This window comes from Neodiprion fabricii, chromosome 5 (assembly GCF_021155785.1).
Source record: "Neodiprion fabricii isolate iyNeoFabr1 chromosome 5, iyNeoFabr1.1, whole genome shotgun sequence".
NCBI lineage: Eukaryota > Metazoa > Arthropoda > Insecta > Hymenoptera > Diprionidae > Neodiprion > Neodiprion fabricii.
Window position 1 is genome coordinate 6349908 of NC_060243.1, and position 20244 is coordinate 6370151.

At 39.4% G+C, this 20244-nt stretch overlaps 2 protein-coding genes across 3 annotated transcripts in view; one reads left to right on the forward strand and one right to left on the reverse strand.

Moving 5' to 3' along the window:
* Window positions 1-20244, forward strand: part of LOC124183428 (alkaline phosphatase-like) — a 237491-nt gene that overhangs the window by 194664 nt on the left and 22583 nt on the right. The gene's annotated exons all lie outside the window — the stretch shown is intronic.
* Window positions 2796-18502, reverse strand: LOC124183432 (caspase-1-like). Its single transcript, XM_046571923.1, has 5 exons — window positions 18206-18502; window positions 13837-14111; window positions 10855-11030; window positions 9260-9377; window positions 2796-4313 (listed from the first exon to the last, which is right to left on the reverse strand). The coding sequence occupies exons 1-5, from the start codon at window positions 18463-18465 to the stop codon at window positions 4039-4041; spliced, it is 1104 nt and encodes a 367-aa protein (XP_046427879.1). The 5' UTR covers window positions 18466-18502; the 3' UTR covers window positions 2796-4038.

The following is a 20244-nucleotide window of genomic DNA, read 5'->3' on the forward strand; positions in this document are numbered from 1 at the left end:
AATCGCAACGGCATATTTCTTTGTCGTTGTTTGGACTGACTCTTAATTCATGTAACATAAATTACAATCGAACGGTAATTTTTTCACTTGCAAAAATTAAACAATCATTTTTCAATCTTTACAAAATTATTTTGCTGCGTAGATCTGATATCGCAATCGCAACAAAATCTATGGGATCGTTGTTTCAAACCTTTTCTCAGTCATTACTGTAACATTTTGTTTCCGCGCACTATAAAACCATGTAAACTTTTTGATTGTGTGAAAATAACGTTTCATCGGACGTATATTAACTCTGAAATTTCGTTGCCAGGACCAAATTTTGCTCATAACAACGAATTTCTGCTCCGGGTGCAAGAGAAAAAATAAATGCGCAATATTAACCCGAGTCCAACACGAAATATTATTCACCGCCTGAACAAACTGTTTCCAACGGTCTCCTTTGTCCGAATACCAAAAGCATCACAGAGTAACGCGAGAGGCAACATTTCCATGGCAATTGATACCATTTAAGGCTAATTTCGGTAACACAATGGAGAGAGTGAAGCAGGGAGAGATCGGGACTCGAGATATTTCGTCGCGACGGAGCTTTGGCCAGTTTCATCCAACCCTCCGCTTTTAGGGCTGCAAGGCTGAGAACGGATTATTTTAGGTGTTTCGGATAGGTCGTCGCTACTTTTGTGGCGGCTGTGGATCTCGTCACTCGAGGTTAACGCGATTGCCAATGAAGGAGTCGGTCGATTCGTCGACAAATCGAGCGACCGTTCTACCCAGGTGAGCTTGCGGATGAAATTGTTCTTGCGGAAATATTTCTGCAAGCTCATCGCGCGTCGTAACCTCCGATGATCTTAGAAATGTCCTTCAACTTCTTTAACCATCGTAAGAACACGAATAAAATAAAACACTCACGGAGTGTATTAAATGTTTAGAAATCCTTTCGTAGCGGATTTAAAAAAAAATATTTATGCTCGTGATTGTTTTGTCATTTCTTTTGTAGCTCATGTAGTTTCTGTAAAGGAAATAATAAGAACAAGCGTTTTTGATAATGCTTTAGTTAAACTCAATTCGATTGATTCTCATTCATTTGTCCTGAAAGTGCTGAAAATTTTGTGAAAAAGGATCTTCCACTTTGAATTTTTATACTTGTGGCCACCCTTTGATTTTTGGTCATCAGTTTTCGCGATTTTCACTCAGCAAATAACAAATGAACACGATAACCGCGAGTCCTGGCTACTGTATTAATTAGAACCAACTGGATTGCCTGTAGCTGCATAGTTTGAACCTTTTTCACTCGTTTCTTCCGTGTCTCTTGCTTTATCTCCACCTGGGAAAGATCCTTCAGAAATTCTTGACCTTGCGTATATACGTATCCCAAATTCTGAGCCGAAAATTTTCTTTGAACCCTGTTTTCCTTTTCATCTCAAAAAAACACGGCGTTCGTAGGAATCCTGGCTTAACCGAAGTCGTAAATTCTGCGCATCCTCGATCCCAATTTAGAAAGCTCGAAAGCTCGAAAGCTCGAAAGCTCGAGAGGGAGCCGCGTTCCAAGTCGGTAATTAATTATTGATTTTCAAATTATTTCGTCGAGGTCGCGGCACTCCGAGCGCGTGAATCCTCCATCCCTGTTTCCAGAGTTCACTTTGTGGTCGGCAAAGCCTGCAAGACGGGGAAGGTATAACAGGCGCATCATCTCGTCTTGTGGCTGTTGCGCCCCCTCGGCGCGATCTCATTAGCTTCTCTTAAGGCTTGCATCCCCTCGTCTCGCCTCGTATATTTGCACTCAAATTATAACCGCAAGGGTGTCTCTCTTCTCCGCGTTCCGCACACATCGAGACACCCGTCTCTGCGAGCTGTCCCTCTGCATGTACGTATTCACATTCATACGCCTTGCGAATCATGAAAATCCGGCAAGGGTTGCGAACAGAGCTTCGAAGCACCCTCTCGACGCGAGGCGCGCTCGTGCACATTTTCATTACCTATTTCCATATACATGTATATAATATATATATATACACATCGTATATATGTATAAGATGTACACCCGTCGCCTGGTAAACTCGAGAAATAGTAACGGAAACAAAGATTCGACAGCTGTGATCAAAATCCGTAGATAATAGTCGGAATTTATGAAAGCTATCGGTTTGACGGATTTACTTTACTCGATAATTCGTAGCTATTGTGGATATAAAAAATCCAGCACAAAATGGATAAACAATTACGACGATATGATAAAGGAAGCGGCTTTAGACTGACTATGAGCCAGCTCTCGAACTCTCCGTTCTCACGACGCAGGTTCCAAGTTCATGAAGAGATAAAAAGAATGATATTCAATTCAATTTCAAACTGCAAATTCAGATTCGTGATTTGATTAACGATTTTAAAGCCCTCGGATATCATATTGTATGAAAATATGACGATTTTTTTTATTTCGAACCACTATAACGGATTCACCATGAAAAATTTTCGGAGCCTGACCTTGGATTTGTCATCGGTAACCCAAGAATCATCTGCCTACCAATTTCTAACAAATTCGAAATGTTTTTAAATTTTTTTCAACCATATTAGATTTCGCAATCTGACTTCATATTCGTGATGAGCCACCCAGCAAACCGGCGAGTACCAATTTTCATCGAAATCCAAATGTTTTTAGTTTTATTTTACAATTTATTGAACACGCCAAATTTAAATTTTACAAATCTTACCTTAGATCCGTGATTAGCGACCCGAAAAACCTCACGGTGCCTATTTTCATTCAAATCTATTCCAAAAAAATGGATCACATACGTACATACAAATGACTGGGGATGATTCTCTAAATTTCGAAAGCTTTTCCTTTCGGTGTGATTGCAACAACTTGCTTTTGTCTCTGAAAACAGAGAAACGGGGCGTTAAGAATACAGACAGCTTAACTTATTTTGTTTAATCAATTATTCGCCAAATCGTGTAGAGATTTTGTTCAACACTTATCGAGATTGATAACGTTAAAAAGTGGTAAAAAAAACATGTATATTAAACTAACGACGAACATCCGACGATATGATGCTGGAACAAATGGTCGTATAATTTTCTTGCCAATTATGTCGTGACTTGAACGATGTAAGCGCGGGCCTAAACGCCCCGCAATGTCTTGAATAAATTACGTTCAGACTCGATTTCCACCAACCCGTGGGCGGATGATGGGCCGATGAATGGGGGTACTTATAAATTTAACTCGGGAGGAGAAACGGCGGTTAAGTAGATAGTGGCAGGGGCATTATGGGAGCGTGTTTGTCTGATGTAAAAAGCTTTCTGCACCCACACCGAGTCTACGAGGGTTTAATTATCCATTGACACGGAAGAGTTAATTAATCTTGCGAGTTAAACAGGTATAAATGTATCTTTCTATTACACGTCGATCGTAGAATGGTTCTGATTTACGATTAAACACCAAATTTCGAACCTCGTTTATTACAGCCTCCGATCGATCGCTCGAAGGGCTGTTATATACGTACGCGCAATGAAACACGCGAAGAGATTATATTTTCAAAAACTGACAACTCGTCATCCGGCTGCGTAGAGCTTAATTTATGTATATATTGAAATGCTGCTGGTACGTGTCACAATATTCAACATGTACACGAGGTATTCCATGCAAGGTCGACGACAGCTTGTAATCTCATCATTTTTAATTTGATCGACATTTTTTCACGTATCTAACGGTATTTCCATAATACCAATCTCTTTTTTGTACGTTCTTTTCATGGGGTCGTTTTTGAGTTGTATAGGTATATAAATATTGAAATCAGTTCCTAGTAACGCACTTTTCGTGAAATTTTCAAAAATTTAATTTTCTACATCGGTTCAATTGTATCGTGTATTTTTTCTTTCGACGAACGATTAAGCCGTCTATTAAATTGTTATAAATTCTTCTAGCTGAAAACTTTGTCGAGTAATTGGCACGAAATGTTCCGTGTATAATCACGCGACTGAAATACATGAAACATGTTCAATAGTCGTCGATGATTGAAGATTAATTGTAAGCCGTGGTGCATGGGGTGGGATTCAAAGCGCGGTGACTTTATTCATGTAGCGAAGACTGCCTGACTTTTTTGAAAAGTAAACGAGGCGCGTGAGCATCGAGACGACCGATGGAATCTGCTTCTTTGCGTGCATCTTGGCGTTCTGAGGTACGTAGGATTGGAAGTCGAGGGCGACCCTCCTGTTGACGAACGTCATTATAGTCAGGAGGTCTCGACTCCTGCCGTTCTTTGCGAGTTCCTTGCAGATCGCCTGGATGAACCAGGAGCCGGCGTCTGGGTTGCGCCAGGAGTAGAAACCTGGAAGAAAGCGAAGAGCGGAAGTTTATAAATGGGTAGAGACGAGCAGAGGGCTGAAAAGTGGGTGGTTTTTGGCAATTTATGTGTCGACGAAAAATTATTTAAGTTTGATTGGGGTTTGTTTCATTCAAAAGTATGTATACAAAGCTTTGTTGAGATGTTTTATTTGTTTAGATATATTTTATCGGGGCGGGGTTGAAATTTCGAATTAGAGATGTTCCGAAAGCTCCGAATTCTTTAGTGGCGAAAGTCAAAGCAAAGAAATCAAACTCGAACGAAACGTCAAATTTTCGAATGGTCCGAAACCCTTTCGCTCAAAGATCCGAGCGAACAAAATTCGGAGGTGAAGCTATTAAAAAATGCTGACTCTCAATTTGCATTAAGTCGGTCAAGCGGTTTTTGAAGTATCGTCTACATCGCGAAACTTGAAAATTACGGTCGACGTTATTGTCAATAACAATGTTTCCTATCAATTAATTCCGATAAAATTAGTGTCTAAATAAATCGCAATCCGCATCATTTTCAATACAGTAAATTCCAATCGAATCGATGAATCGGTCGTCGAGACGTAAATTCCAAATTTTCAACCATTAGTGGAAATTCCTCGAGGTAGGAAGAAATTCTCATCTCGACGAAGGAACTTTCCATCGGATCTGTATTTTCAATCCTGTGCACGCGCAACTTCGGTTTCTTGTTTCGGCAGCGATTCCACTGTCGGGATTTAGTCCCTTTTTATACATGGGGTGAGAAATTGTCCGCAAAAAGGCGACGGTCCATGGTTACGCGGATGGAAAGATTTCCCTCGCAAATTCCCTTCGCATTTACTCGGCTACCTCCTCGCCCGTACGATGATGTCCTCGAAATAAACGAGTCGTATAATTCTGTGATTACGTTTTAACTTTATTTGCCCGCGGCATTGACTCGCCGTCGAGATATCGGACTCGGAGACACCGACGTTGTATTTTACCTCCAATATATATTTCCCGTGGGATAATGAAAACCGTCAATTCTCCCCGCTCCCTGTATACGAACCGATTTTCGATCATTTTGACAGCCTATCTAATGGCCGTTCGCGACTAGCTGGTATAATTTCTCTTTCCTCGAATTCCTTCGCTTCATAGGTAGGATTTTTTTTTTTTTTTTTACTTTACTATGCCGACTATGCGCATTTCCTTTCAACGGTTGTATACCAAATTGAACATAAATTTTTCACGTAGGAAACCAGATGAAAACGCTTGATTATAATTATAAGGCTAGAATTTTGGGTTTAGAAATTTATGATCAAATCGACTGCGGAGGATATATAACGCGTAATTTGAAAAAAAAATCTCGTTTTATCCGCAATCCCTTTGAAGCTTTATTTATTCATTTTTATTTTTTTGTCAAGCTGGTACCTACCGTTGAATATTTAATTTTCCAACATTACTCTGATAATAGTTCAGATTTAAAAAAAGGAAATAAAAATAGCATTATTGAATGATCGACGTAAAGAAGAAAAAAAATTGATAACGTTAAATGCGTGAAAAAAAAAAAATGTTTTCCAACAATAAACCAATCGCTAATTGAGATCGAACGAATCGACTTGATTGTTTATTATTTTGATGTGACGTGAAATGAAAAAAATAGATATCTGCAAGTGTTAGGTTGTAATTTTCGTATTTCTTCTTTCATGCTTGCATTGAACAAAGAAAAATCGTGCCACAACTGAAACGAGTATACATTAATTCCGTAACTACCAAATTTGCGATTATCTCGTGATTGAATTAATAACAAGTATTGATTGTCAACTTACCAACTTCTGCGAGTCTGGAAAATGACTTACATTCCCATTTCACGCTGTTTTGAAAGCCCATCAGAAAAAAATAAGTAAGTAAATAATAGCGAACTAGTTGAAATAGGGGAAAAGAAGAGATCCGATTTGTCGTCACGAAACTTTCCTTTTTCTTTCCGAATTTGTTAGAGGAGACAATTTCTTTCGGGGAATTGTTTTGCCCCGCGACGAAACTAGGATCGTTCAAAAACTGATTCACCCTCCGTCGTTTAGGCTAAAAGTGATAAATCGTCGCTTTACGACTCCCGCTGGACACTGGCTGATAGTTTATGTACTGAGAAAAACTTCGTCTGTTGTAGTTGTTTCAAAATTCTGGTAAAACGTGTATCGTTGTAATAATGACTATAATATTATTAGAATTACATGAAAATGCGGTACAATTACCAACCATTTAGTGTGATTATAGCTGCCAACTGACTTTCATTTTGTACAGAAAACTGTATCGTAATTACGAACTACATAGTAACCCCAATTAGAAAATTCTCTCCGTGTAACTTTGAACTGTTGTTGAACAAAATTTGCAATTTCTTATAAACAACGAACTCAGTCATCCACCCAAAGCTGCAAAATCTAGTCTCGTGATAAAAATTTATCTGTTCTTTTGAATTTTCTTCTGTTTATTTGTTTCGCCTCAAGCTGTTTGTTTGTCGGAAATTTTTTTTTCTCGTTTTTCTTTGAACAATTCTTCATTTGACTGCCGAGTCCTATCGGTTTCAGATATTTCACTCGGCTATTTTCGAAATTATCGCGGAAGTTGTCGGACAGACCAACGGAGTTTTCGTATTCACGGTGATGAAAAGTATCGCGAAAAAAGTGTTTTTCCAACTTTGTTACAACAATTTTTTTACAAAAACTCCGCGAATTTGAAACTCTGCCTGATTGGGTAACTTTTGCAGTACACAAGGGGCACTTAGAAGTCATTATGACGGCTTCCGGAAGCGCGTTTTATCCTAGGTTAGGTATACGGGATCACGTGAAGACTCGGCAGCTCATTAAAGTAACTTCAACTAGAAACAGTTTAATAACGTATCTATAGAACTGGAACTATGGCGGTTTTCAGAACAAGATCTAGATTACTTGGAGTATAACAATTTCGCTGGGCGAATTGAATCGGGAATAAGGTTCGATAATAATTAATATTCGCTAACTGGTTTACGAGGCTTGAGATTCGTTGAGACAGTCTTTCCATACACGGTGGCTTAAAAATTATGAGGAAGAATCAATTTCATACGAGTTATTAACGTAAATTCTCTGACAATGAGACGAATTAAGCGAGAGAAATTTTCACGGACTCTGTATACGTCGTGATAAAAAATTATACTATAGTTTTTATGAAAAACTTGTACAATTGATTGACCAAAGAAGAAAAAACTATGAAGATCATTCCAACAATATTCATTAGATCAAGGAAACGAGAACTTATTTTATTTGTTTTGTGTAAAATATATCATTGCTAGTCCGTAACTAATTAATTTTGGTTAATAAATAAAAAAGTTTTCCGATTCCTTGACACAATTAGTTATTTCGTACAGTTACAAGAATAGATTTCAAACGGTCAAACGAAGCTTATTTTTACGTAAAGGCGTGAAAGTTTCGAGATATCAAATAAATTTTTCAAGATGTTACTTATCACTTCTGTAAATTTAGCGAATTCTTTCCTCGAGGCAAGGTTGAAATTCGGAAAGGGCATAACTCCGACGAATCAGAGTACCGAAGGTGAAAAAATGAGAAATCTTAAAAATCTGGAACATCTAAGTTGCGAATGATCAAAGATTTTCAGCTCCGTGAATTTCTGGCTTGGTGAAATTGCACCACTTTGATCTTTCGTCGTTTTTGGACTTTCGATATTTTTACATTCGGAATCCCGGTCATTCCGATTTTCAGATTTTCCAATTCACTTGAGTTTTTGGAATGTTGGATTTCGAAACTTTGCTACTTCTTCAAAGTCCGATTTCTGTACTTCAAGCTGCGCCACCAAATAATTCGGATTTTCAACCTCGCCCCCTTTCCTCGGCGATTTAGAGCAGGCGTCAAATTGGCGATTGAACCAGCTCCGCGAGTCAAAGCTCATCGCAAAGTGAACAACGTGTCGTAATCAGGTATGTAGAGTGCGGCGCAGGTCGATTCGATGCGCTGCACGGTTCTCCGTTAGGCATTCGAGCCGACAGAAGCATCCGACCACTCCCAGCCACTCCGCGGATTCTCTCTGCACCCCCTGTTCACATCTGCAAGATTGGCCTCGATCCGAGTGAGATTCGCGGTTCTAGCCGCCGCAGGCTGCACGAATGATGGACCGAGAAGCTGCGAAAAGCTCACCGAAACCGGAAGCCTGCTGTAACGTCGCCGGCTAAATCGACCCGAGAATCCAGCGGGGATTAAATCGACCTTCACGGTCGGGTTGTTCGCCAAAACGTTGATCCGGGAAAAACGGAAGTACGCGGCAAGGTTTTATATTCGACGAAAATTCGCTTGCGCAATTATCTTACACCCAAATACTGTAGCTGTTGATATATGCTCGTTGATTGAAAATGATATTTCTGCAGGAAATCAGTAATCAATTGATCACCGTATTTTTCACCGAAAAACTATTAGATTTTACGATATATCGAGCTTCGATACAACGGTGGATTAAATAATTTCTGTAGAGTGAGCGAGAAATTTCATTGCGTTTGAAAAGCGACAAAATTTTCGGTTTGTACGTTCAATAATATTGAAAGATACGTAAGTGTATTTAAAAAGAAAATATACATCTGTACCATGTAAGAGGCAAAATTTGAATAGCAAATATTTGTTCGAATCTTTGAGAATGGCGGTAAAAGTTTTTCATATTTAATAACCACGCTATGTTAAATAAGTATTTTCAATATCGACGACGTTCTTCTTTGATGGGAATTTCATTAAATCTCTCTGTAATTCATAATGGAAAACGTGGCGCTGAGCCAGGCTCGTGTTTACAGATTGACAATGAGTGAAAAAGAATTTGCGAAAGTTAATGAAACAGCGGAATTCAAACTCATTAGTTTAATGACACGCGTTGAATTTTCATTCGAAATTATTTCTAGGAGCAGTATCACTCGTCGTTTAATACGTACTCGTTTCAAATTGTAATGCTTACCATCGTAAGTCGAGTAGGCAACCATGATGTCAGCATACGCAGGTATGCTGTAGCTAGTCGCGCTGTCAGTTTCGTGAATCACTGTGACACCCTGATCGAGTCGATTGCCTCGGCAAGCCTGAAAAACGCCTATATACATATAATATGTGTATCAACGAATCGCCGGAGGGGGAAAAAATTCCGCCACCCAACTAACGCGATATGATTTTTGGTAGGTAGAATGATATGTACACTGTCCCTCTTTATACCCCTGATAAATAAAATTTAAATGTAAAACGTTTTTTCTATAGTCATATATTAAACCGTGTTCCTATCACAATCAGCATGCATGCGGTTTTTTGACCTCTCCTCAGCCCCCGGCAACGAAAAGGGAGAATGAATAAAAGTGGCAGAGAATTAAAAAAACAAAAAATAAATAAATAAAATAAAAATAAACGAGACAATACACCCTTCGTGCGAACCTTGCATGTATACGTATATGTATGTATGTATATGTCAGCAGACCTCGTGTTTATCCTTATTTATGCATACATGTGTATTGCATATACGTATATCTCTATGTCAAACTACAGGCGATATGTAATGAAATGCACAACCTAGGCAAGGGTAGATAAAAAAATTACACCGCGAATAAAGGAGAGAAGCAAAAAAAGGGGGAACAAAAATTCCTGGGACACGTGGCCGCGTTTAAAAAAAAAAAAAAAGAAAAAAAAACTTAATCTTGTCCCGCCGTTATACTTGCGCATAAACGTGACGTAATACACACAACCATGTACAAGTGTGTGTAATATATTTCCGCGCTTTGTGTAATCCGACGCTTATTAAATCCTGCACGCGTTTTAGAGCGATCGATTAATCCCTTCCCTTGTTGCTCCATTTTTTTTTTTTTTTTTCCATGCGATAAAAAATAAAAAGCATTATACTCTTAATTCCAGTGAAACGGATTGAATACCCGCTTGAATTAATGTTGTAGGGCAGAAGGAAAAGCAAACGGTTTATCCGATACCCCGCTTCGCTTCTTATACCGTATAATACGTACATATTATTATGATCTATAAAATATCGGATGCAATTTGCATTGAGACTTTTTTTTAGTCTGCTTTTTTTTACATTCAATAGAAGTTAATTAACCTCTTCGCGAAGCGAGGAAGAATAATTTAGTCAAACTTGATAAGCGGCTATAATTAATCACGTAACGATCAGTAATCAGATCCAGGCGATTCGTCGTAAAACAGGGTACGGGGTGAAGAAATAATAGATTAAAAACTGAAAACACATATTGAGCGAAAATTCTTATAGTAATCGTGACTATATTTCGTACCTATGTAACAATTATCGCAAATCATTATGCTACTATTTTTTAAAAAGTGAAAATGATCGCTTTTGTAATATTATCGTCGAAAAAGCTGCTCACGGTGTAAGTTTAAAATGATGATACATAAAAAAAAGAAAATAAAAAAAAAAGAAAAGACAGTCAACAGATCTGATAATATTACTGACGCGGTTGATCAAAAAAATAATATAGTTTACTATCCTCGTGCGGGTAATATATTTATTTCTGACAAGTTTCTTGGAAATTTTGAATGTCCTCTCACCTGGATGAAGAAGAGCTTCGGTTTTCCAGCGAGACTGGGACACAAATCACCGGTGAAAGAAGTCCAAAGTCTGTCAACGGAGTAAAGTTCATCGCTCGAATGCAGGAAGCCGGATTCGCCGTGAGACATCGCTGATACAACGAGACAATCGGCGTCGCTGTGATCTTCGGCGGCGACTGAAATTAAAGCAACGGTGCTAATTAATCCGGTGGTTTTCGAGTCCGACGATACTTCATAAACCGGGAAAACGATTACGGTGCACTGAATGAAATTTTTAGCCATTCCAATCGCACATTTTCTTGAAACAAAGTACACACTATGGCAAGGAATTCACGCCGTGTTACCTTGAATAAATTGATAGCCAGCATGATGATTCATTTTTATACAAGTATCAATTCGTCCGACAAAAGTATTTTGTTGAATTAAGCAAGTATTCTATTCGTTGGATTTGACCGTTGCATTTAGTTGAATCAAACAAATACCGCTTGACTCAAATAATCCTTTGCCTCCGTGTATCCTCGCGACTTTGCCAATTTCGTTTGGCAAATTCCCGCTCACCTTGCGCCAAATGCGAATTCGCAGTTGCAACAATTTCGCAAATCACACGTCTCGCAGCTTCGCTTTACATACACTCGCTTTTTTGCAATTTGGAGATACTTCATCTGCAGCTCGTTAATCTAGCTCGTCATATCCCGAGTGTGTAAATTCATCCGATGGATGAGCAGCGTGAGTTTAAATTGCCAATTATTCACTGACGCGATTCAGGGAGACGACATAAATATTTATGGCGCAAAATTTTTGCCCGATGAGACCTCTTCTCGCGTCTCAAAATTACGTTGAAACGTGAATTTCTATTTTCTCGAATAGAGTAACCGGTGTAAATTTACTGCAGGACACAGGTCATTTCGGTTACTTGGTGAGCCGACTGAAGTATTCAGGAGATTGGGATCGACGGAGCAAAGCGACGAAACGTGTGTGGAAAAGGGTGTTAGTTCGAAACAAGTTGTTCGCTTCGTTTCGGGCACTCAGCGAGTCCTAAATATTAATTGGAATTGAAACACGCTTCATCTCAGCGGTGACTACGTTTATTATTTATTATTTTCGAACTCCGGAATAAAATTGTGTCAACGATTTTCGCATCTCTGTAGAATATAGTGCAGGTACAGTGACGCATCCTTACCGCGGCCTATGATTTATTGCCACCTATTAATATTCCGTGTCATTTCATTAATTATTATTTCACGGATTGGTAAACAACGCATTACTACCTCGTTTAACGCTTTGCTTCGTTCAACACTCAGTTGACGAGCTTATCCGTAGGACGCCTCAAATTATGGCAACCAGCCCTAACCGATTTATGTGCGAATGTAGCTGTAATTATGCTACTAACAGATTGTAAAATTTATCCATCGAAGTGTTTATCCGTGATCTCTTTTTCATTCATTTTTTTTTTTTTTTAATTGTTTTCAATTTTTAACCGCGGAATTTCTCTCGTTTGTTTGAATTATAGCATAAATTTATCCACTTAATCAAATCATTAGTGCGTGTGGAGGAATGGATGCGATTAAAAACTTTGCCAATTAATTGACAAAAGCTTTGTATGTCACGTCCAGCATGACCCCCTAATGAACATAAATATTACCACTACATACAATAATAAGTGGACACAAGGGTTAAAGACAATCAGAAATTTGCGTGTCGGAAATGCGGTCGGCGTCATAATTCCTCGTCGCGTTTCTCGCCGTAACAGTCAGTTTTTTTTTTTTTACTTTACTTTTTTTTCTACTTTTCCACGTTTCATTAGGTATGCAAATTGTAGAAGGGGTTAAATGGATATTCGAGGTATTCCGGCAGTCTTTTCGCTGTGAAGGATTCAATTTGACTGTTCTGAACGCAAAGCGAGCATCACGTTCCACCTGGATAATTATTCCAACGATTCGCAAGTAATTTATTCCGTTCGCCGTGTTGATGGAACGATCTTGAATTCCTCTCTGTCAAGTCAGTGAGGAGTGAGAATCTGGAGGCGTTACAATTGTGCAAATTAATCGGCCTACCGCGCTCGCTGAATAACTGGGATAAACAGCTTTCAGCAACAATCTTGTAACTTGAAAATTATCTCTTACTACAAATAGTTTCTAGTCCTGCAGATCGAGGAGTTCACGATCCCGACTCATTTCGCGAATCGATTGCCGTTGGAACTTCGGACGTTTCGCCAATCGAGAGAAGGTCAAAATATAGTCTTATCAGGAACCTGCCTTTGATCACCGAGAATAGACGATCTCACCAAAGCATTCATGCATATTCATGTACGTGCCTCTGGCACAAACGACGAATCTTGATTAACTTTTTTCATTTACGGGGGAACGGATGAAATAATCGAATTCCGAACACACGCGTTACAATCTAGACTGTCGCAAGAATCGATGATGTCAGCTCGACGTGACCAACAATTTTATAAATCAATAGAAAAATAAGTTTTTAATTGCAAATACACGTAATTTCACTAGATCGCGAATATGAAATCAGAAGCTGATAAAAAAAAACTACGTATTTTGACACAACCTGCAGCATTATTCGAGTTTCAACAACCCTCGACTAATTTTGGCGACCTGGATAACGACTGAAACCGAATGATAAATTTGTGTAAACTTTAGGATCATACAGGGTACAATAAACGTATAATGTATTGATTTTAGGACCGATGCACCGAAACAAATAATTCGCCAGCTGTATGTACGTGGATGTATTTTAACGACTGCCGGCGATAACGCTTTGTGTTTAAAATCCGAGTCGCCCATCATATAAACAGCCGGGTTCTGGGTTAGAGAGCCTGGAAAGTACCCTCAACAAATTTTCCGGATGAATATTTCATGCACCTCCGCGCGTATTCCATAATGCACCGGCTGCGTGGCTCGAACCGAAGAAAGTGCAGGGTGCATAAGTTCGAGGCCGAGTTTTCCTTTAGAAGGTTGAAAAACCCACCTGATCTCAGAACTTGCGATATGGTCTTGAAGCTGGGATCGTTGTAGACGCGGACCTCGAATCCAAGGCTGTCGAGAGCTTCGCCGAGGTTTTTGCAGTCCTTGATCGTCCCGGTCCGAGTCGCCATGTTTACGAAGTGAATGTGGTTGAAGATCAGGGCGACTCCTCGTCGCGGATGCGACATGTCGTAGACTTCGGAATCACGCTCCGTTTTGCTCGATACGACCGTGCTTTCCAGGCTCGACGCGACGCTCGCCACGCTGTCGGCATCGTCACTGAACAAAAGACAATTAACGTGGTAAAGAAAGGTACGGGAGAATTAGGACGACAACGAGGAAGCCAGAGTCGAAATTTAGCGGCTACGTTTGACCCTACCAAGGTTCATATAATCCTACTTTGAAGGAAACTGAACCTAGAAATCCTACACTGACCCTCTAGCTCCTGAAAAATTAAGAACAAAGTCTACATTGAACCTCCAATTCCTAAAAATAAAACTACCGAATTCTACTTTGACGCTCTTACAATTGGTAGACGATTGAACGTATTTTGACGCTGTTCGATCTACAGCTCCACCATTGGACCTGTAACTCATCATATATAGATATACTATCGCAGCGACATTCGAGTGTTCGCAATGAACGATCCAAGGGCTGTTTCGGCGTAATTTCGATGAGTTTCAATAACGTTTGAAAATCAAGTATCGCATTTCAGCTGTATTTATTCAACGTTATTACGAATACAGAAACCATTTTAACGAGAGGAGCTCCAGGTTAATATAAATACAAAATTCCAAAATTCATCGATACATTGAACCGAACCACCCCTGGAGGGTTGAAGTAGGTTCCAAACAGACCCTACTTTGTGCCTGAACTCGGTGAATCAGGGAATTTCGGACATGCTTAGCGTCTGATATCGCATTAAAATAGAACCCACTTTACTATCTGTAAGCCCTACGCAGGGTTTAAAGTAGGCGCTAAATATCGACTCGGGTAGTTAAAATACCGCAAACGTTACGTGACTTCGGCCATATTTGCGGAACGACAATTTCGAAAGCGAGCCGAGGTATCAGCTGGCGTATGGATTCACCGTGTATACGTTTCGATATCGTGCAGGTAGCGTGTTTGCACGCCAAAAACATGTGGCGCGAGAGCGCAATTTCAGCGCAAATGCTATTACATATTCAGAGGACGAGAATTGGGACAATCGAACGTTTCGTTCGTTTCTGGCGTTCGAACCTTCGCCGACAACATTTGTACGATATTTGTCAGGGCGGTTTAACCCAGATATTCTTTCCGCTTTTTTAAAAAAAATTGCACAGTCAGTTACCGAATCGTTTAGATCCGATCATTCGAACGGCTGTGTCTGATCCGTTAACGCCGATTGCACGGCGACGACCCTCATGGCGGAGATTATATTCCCCTTGGAATTACTGAATTAAGACTAGTTGAAAGTAACGTCCCAAAGGATAAGCCAGTAATCCTCATCCAGAGTGGAGTACTTTTCTCTCTTTCTCTATCCTTCTATCTCTCGTCTTATAATTGTACTCCCACGACCGAGCAAACAGGGCACGATTCTCGTTCAGCGAAAGCTCTCTAACATTCAGCTTTGACAATTGTGTATGTATATATATATATATATATGTATATACCTTGAGCTAGAGGCAATATCCGGCTGAATGACGAAGTCACGGCCTAATTGTTCGGACCAAAGAATAACCGAATCGAAAATCCAGAGCAAGACTGTTTTCTATGAAAACTTGAACCAACTTATGAGATTGAAGTTAGTATAATCCGTCATTGCATTAACGTTGCCAACTTGAACCTCGATTTTCTTTTCACCATGTTTTGCAACATGTCATCGCTGAATTATAAATCCGATCAAGGTATAAACGCGCATCAATTTATCAGTAATGCGTCGGAAGAATTCAATCGAACGTTTCAGCTGCAGCGCCGTGAAGAAGTGGTTGTTTATTTAATTACCGACAAAAATTTCATTTGTATCGAGCCGTCATTACGGACTGCAACGTTTCGACTGCGCGCGAGTAGTTTCTACCCTGTATCCAGCAGCCCCTCGACCGGCCTTATAACGAGAGAGGAGTGCAAGCGTGGCAAAGACGAGCTGCCGGATGAATAACTACGCCGAGACTTCAACACCGGCGAACCATCTCGTTATCTTACGGTAGCATGGGAGTAAAGAGGATCTGGAGGAGGGACTAGAGAGAAATTGGAGAGGGACTGAAGACGGAAGAAAGGGAATACCGGTCTGAGAGGGAATGGCGCCGGTGGTTGCCTTCTGTTGTTGCGGTTGAATCTTCCCGCGGCGACACTCGAGCGACGCGGATGAAAAGTCGCGTTGCATGTATACTCGAGAAACAGGGACGTGGCGAAATTGTAGGAAGACGGGAGCTTCAACTTTTTAAGGAAATATTTCGAGGAGAAAAAGAGAGAGAGAGATGGAAAATTTTCGGTCAGGTTACCGAAGGCAAAAGCCGCCTTAATACTTGTTCGGAATGAGAACGGCGCTGCATTAACCTTAATTTAGCTGGCACCTTGAGGTCGTTCGTAACCTGAGAGTTTTTAATCGAGATTTTTTTAACTTGAAAATTTCTGCTATTTAACAAAAATTTTTATTACCTTAAGATTAAAAATTATTGTTGCGACTTTTTTTATCTTGTAAAAGACACTCAAGTGAATACCAAAAAAACAAATAATTCAAGTCAAAATATTAAATTCCTTCAATGCGTGACTTGAAAATGCGAGCAATATTGTACCAGATAAATGTGCCAGCTAAAGGTTAAGCCAACTTTGGGAAATGCGGAAAATTGAACGGATCCTGCAGCCGGGTTTGGAATTGGTTGTCATTTGGGGTGACTTAGGATTTTGATTGGACAGCGAAACGAATCTGTGATACGAATTTTATGGACCTCACGTTTTCTCCAAATCATTTTGACTCGGATCAGCTTGTGTTTAATAATTTCAGATTACTGTGAATAATAGCCTAAATATTAATTAAAGAAATGAAATCACGGTTGCGATAAGCTTGAATCGTTTAGATGACCGATGCCTTTCACTATGTAGTGTCATAAAAATTATAATGTTTCAAAAGTGCAGTTGCAATACATGTGACTGATTCAATCTGCGTATTCTTCTTTTTTTTCTAATTCCGCCCGTACTGAATTCGAACTATGTTTCAATTTCACTATCGTCAGAAAACTTGATGGTACGAGAATTCCTCAGTGAATATTGCGATTCGGTGGTTTAATTAGACGTCGGTTGGTTTTCGCGGTTAAAATTCTTAACTCGTTTAATTTTTTTAGTCACGCCATTCAGCTCTTTTGATCTACGTCTATTATATATACATATATACTTATATACTTGGGAGAATTTTTCCAGTTAGCTGCGAATGGCGACGAGAGGCTTCGTGAAAAGGTTTTTTATCAGTTATGTACATATACGCGAAGTCAAAGTCACGTGTTGATAATAACAAATTTTATAAAGCATGCGGCTTTGACGTTCGTACGAGTGTTTGTCGTAAAGAAAATTGGTAATGAAAGAATATTACTTTCATACATTTTATTTTTTTTTCCCTTTCTCTTCGTCGTTCTCTCAATCTCTTATTTCACGTTACTTAATATTGCGTTTATAAATCCCGCAGGGCACAATGACTGTTCCGGTAAGGAAAAACGTTTTTAAAAACCAGTGAATACACCGTAAGTCCAGCGTATTTCTGTAGAGGTGACACGTGTATTATATATATATATATACACACACACATCACGTAACGCGGTTATTCAAGGAGTGAAAAAGATTCAAGGATCTCGCTACCGTGAATAAGAATTTCTTCTGAATAAGCGTCGGCATTTGTTAGAAATATTTTAATAAAATACGCGATCTTGTAACGGAGCAATTTAATCAGTAAAAATTCGGCGTCTGTGCTGCTCAGTTATTGAAAATTTCACCATCTGACAAATGAAGTAACATTAATCCTGCCGTGTTATAAAAAAGTTCCTCCCTCACATTCTCCCGAACTCGTTTCATAAAAAAAAGAAAGAAATGTTTTTAAAATTATAATCTTCTAAGGCGCGTACACGTACGAATCGTGATTAAACTATCGAATTGTCAATAAACTATTAAAATTTAGGCCGTCTTATCGACACTGACGGTAAAACGAGATAAAACAAAACGTGACGCGTCACCTTCGACAACAGCTGATAGAACGGCAGGAAAAATATCGGGATAATCGCGACGTCGATCTCGCCATTTTTCGGTTATAATAGGTAGTCTCTCGAAATATGTAATTCGCGAAACACTTTTCTAATTACACATATGCGCTCGAAATTAACTCGGTGATCGACGAGCGTGATACTGACTTGTTTTTTTTCCTCCTGAATAGCCAGGCGTCCGTTTCGTCAGTCGCAGTTTCCTGCTCGGGTTGCGAACCGGAAATTTTCTCCTTGTTGAAACTCTGGTTGCGGTTTTCGCGGACTGTCAACGACGACGACATGACGACCTCGACGGCGGGAATTCTCTTGTCCAAGTGACTCTGCCTCGACGATTCGCCCGTTACCTCATCCCAGATAAAATAACACACTCTTATCTTATCCAACCCGCGACGGTCGAAGCGACGCATCGCTCGATATGGTATCGAATCGATTTAAAACGCCCGTGTGTAATTCCCCCGATTCTACCCGATAGTTGGCCCACGGCAACTTCCGGTGTGTCAGGCTTCGGATTCATCGCCGTCCCGATAACAACGCTGACGGACGGCCTCAAGGCGCAATCTTTATGCATTCAGCTCTCGCAAGGCCTCTTGGGAATTACGTGAATCCTCCGGGACGGGATTATAAATTACACTCACTCTTGAAAAACGCTTTAAAGGTTATACAACCCGATTTACCGTGTACTTCATACTCCGTTTTATCGATCAAATTGCTGCATCAGACTTCGCGGTATTATATGTGGAAATTCAACAAATTAACTGCAGTGCCGACAGCGAAAAGATATTATTCAAATATTGAAAGAATATAATAAAAAGTGTATTTCACGTGTCTTGATGCGATTGTGCGATAACGGTATGCGTATCCCTCTAACGAAGAAAAAATTAATAAACCCCAAACTGTCAACCCTAACAAGTTGCTTAATTATCAACAATTTTGGATCAAATCATCGTATGATTACCGTGCGAAGCGCATCTTTGCAATTTTTTATTTTCAAAACAAGAGTTCTTACTCATAATTTTCTCTGATTATAAAGATGCTGTTTCATTCTCACAATCATTCCTATTTTTAGGAGTTTTTTTTTTTCCAAGTAAATGAAAACACTCGGAGCAATTTGAATTTGAAGGCTTTATTATTCATAGTTTCAAGAATACTTGAGAATTTTTTCATTGAATGGAGGCACGGCGCATATAAACTATAAACAATGAAGCACTCAGATTGAAATGTCACGAAACATTTTCATTTTCTTTATACAAAACTCCTGGAAATATGACTTTAGACCGTCCAAGACGTTACCCTACCTCTCCCGCTTAATTAACACACCCTGCAACACGCGGAAAATTCACCATAGCGATAAGTTGTTATCAGAACGGTGTGTTCCGTGAAAATATATACATGTCTATTGTATACGATACATAAAACAGAAACGCGCGGCGTTCTTGGTGAAGTTTCTCTTCATAAACAAGCGATTATGCATGCGCACGACATCCGCCATTCGTTATAATAATATTACAGTTTCTAGACCATCACCCGCGGCCTGTGGGTGTGCATATATATTTCACTGCATTAGTTGCGTACCGCATGAATCAACCCGTACCATACCGTTCGCTCTGTTTCATGGTATAGTAAATACGAACTTATTCCGAGGAATAAATTAGTATAAATATAAATTCATTTCAAACAAGTTTTAATGCCTGTAGATCATGCGTACTTTTATTCCGCAGTACCGACTACTCGCACCTGTGGTTCCTTGTTTTTTTTTTTTTTTTATTTATCAAATTAATTTGCGGATGCTTCTATGGGGGACGAAGGAAATTTTCATAAAGTAGTTTGAAAATTTTGTGCCAAGGTTCGTAAGGTTTTAAAATACATTTAAGAATTTAATTTTTAACGTCACATCTACAAGATTCAGTTAATTTAATCATATGTCAAAAAAAAAAAAAAAAAATTGTATAATATTATCAGGAGCTCACAGAACACGCAGAAAAAAAAGTAACAAACAGTACGACACAATTGGCGAAACAACGAATCAAAATTATGTCACAAGCTGTACGAGGTGCTCGCTAAAAATCGTTTCATATTCCCCAGTGTTGTAAATCCGTATCTTTTCTTAACGGGTATGCATACCCGTATCGGAGAATGACTTTTTCGATCCAAAAGGGATAAGGGATAAAGCGCGAAAGATGGCAGGA

What these genes read in the sequence shown, in the direction of transcription:
- LOC124183432 (XM_046571923.1), bottom strand. Translation starts at nt 18,465, where the DNA reads ATGCGTCGCTTCGACCGTCGCGGGTTGGATAAGATAAGAGTGTGTTAT. An exon ending in TTCAGGAGGAAAAAAAACAA is followed by an intron (nt 14,112 to 18,205) that starts GTCAGTATCACG and finishes TCTTTTGTTCAG; the next exon opens with TGACGATGCCGACAGCGTGG. An exon ending in CGAAGCTCTTCTTCATCCAG is followed by an intron (nt 9,378 to 10,854) that starts GTGAGAGGACAT and finishes GGCGTTTTTCAG; the next exon opens with GCTTGCCGAGGCAATCGACT.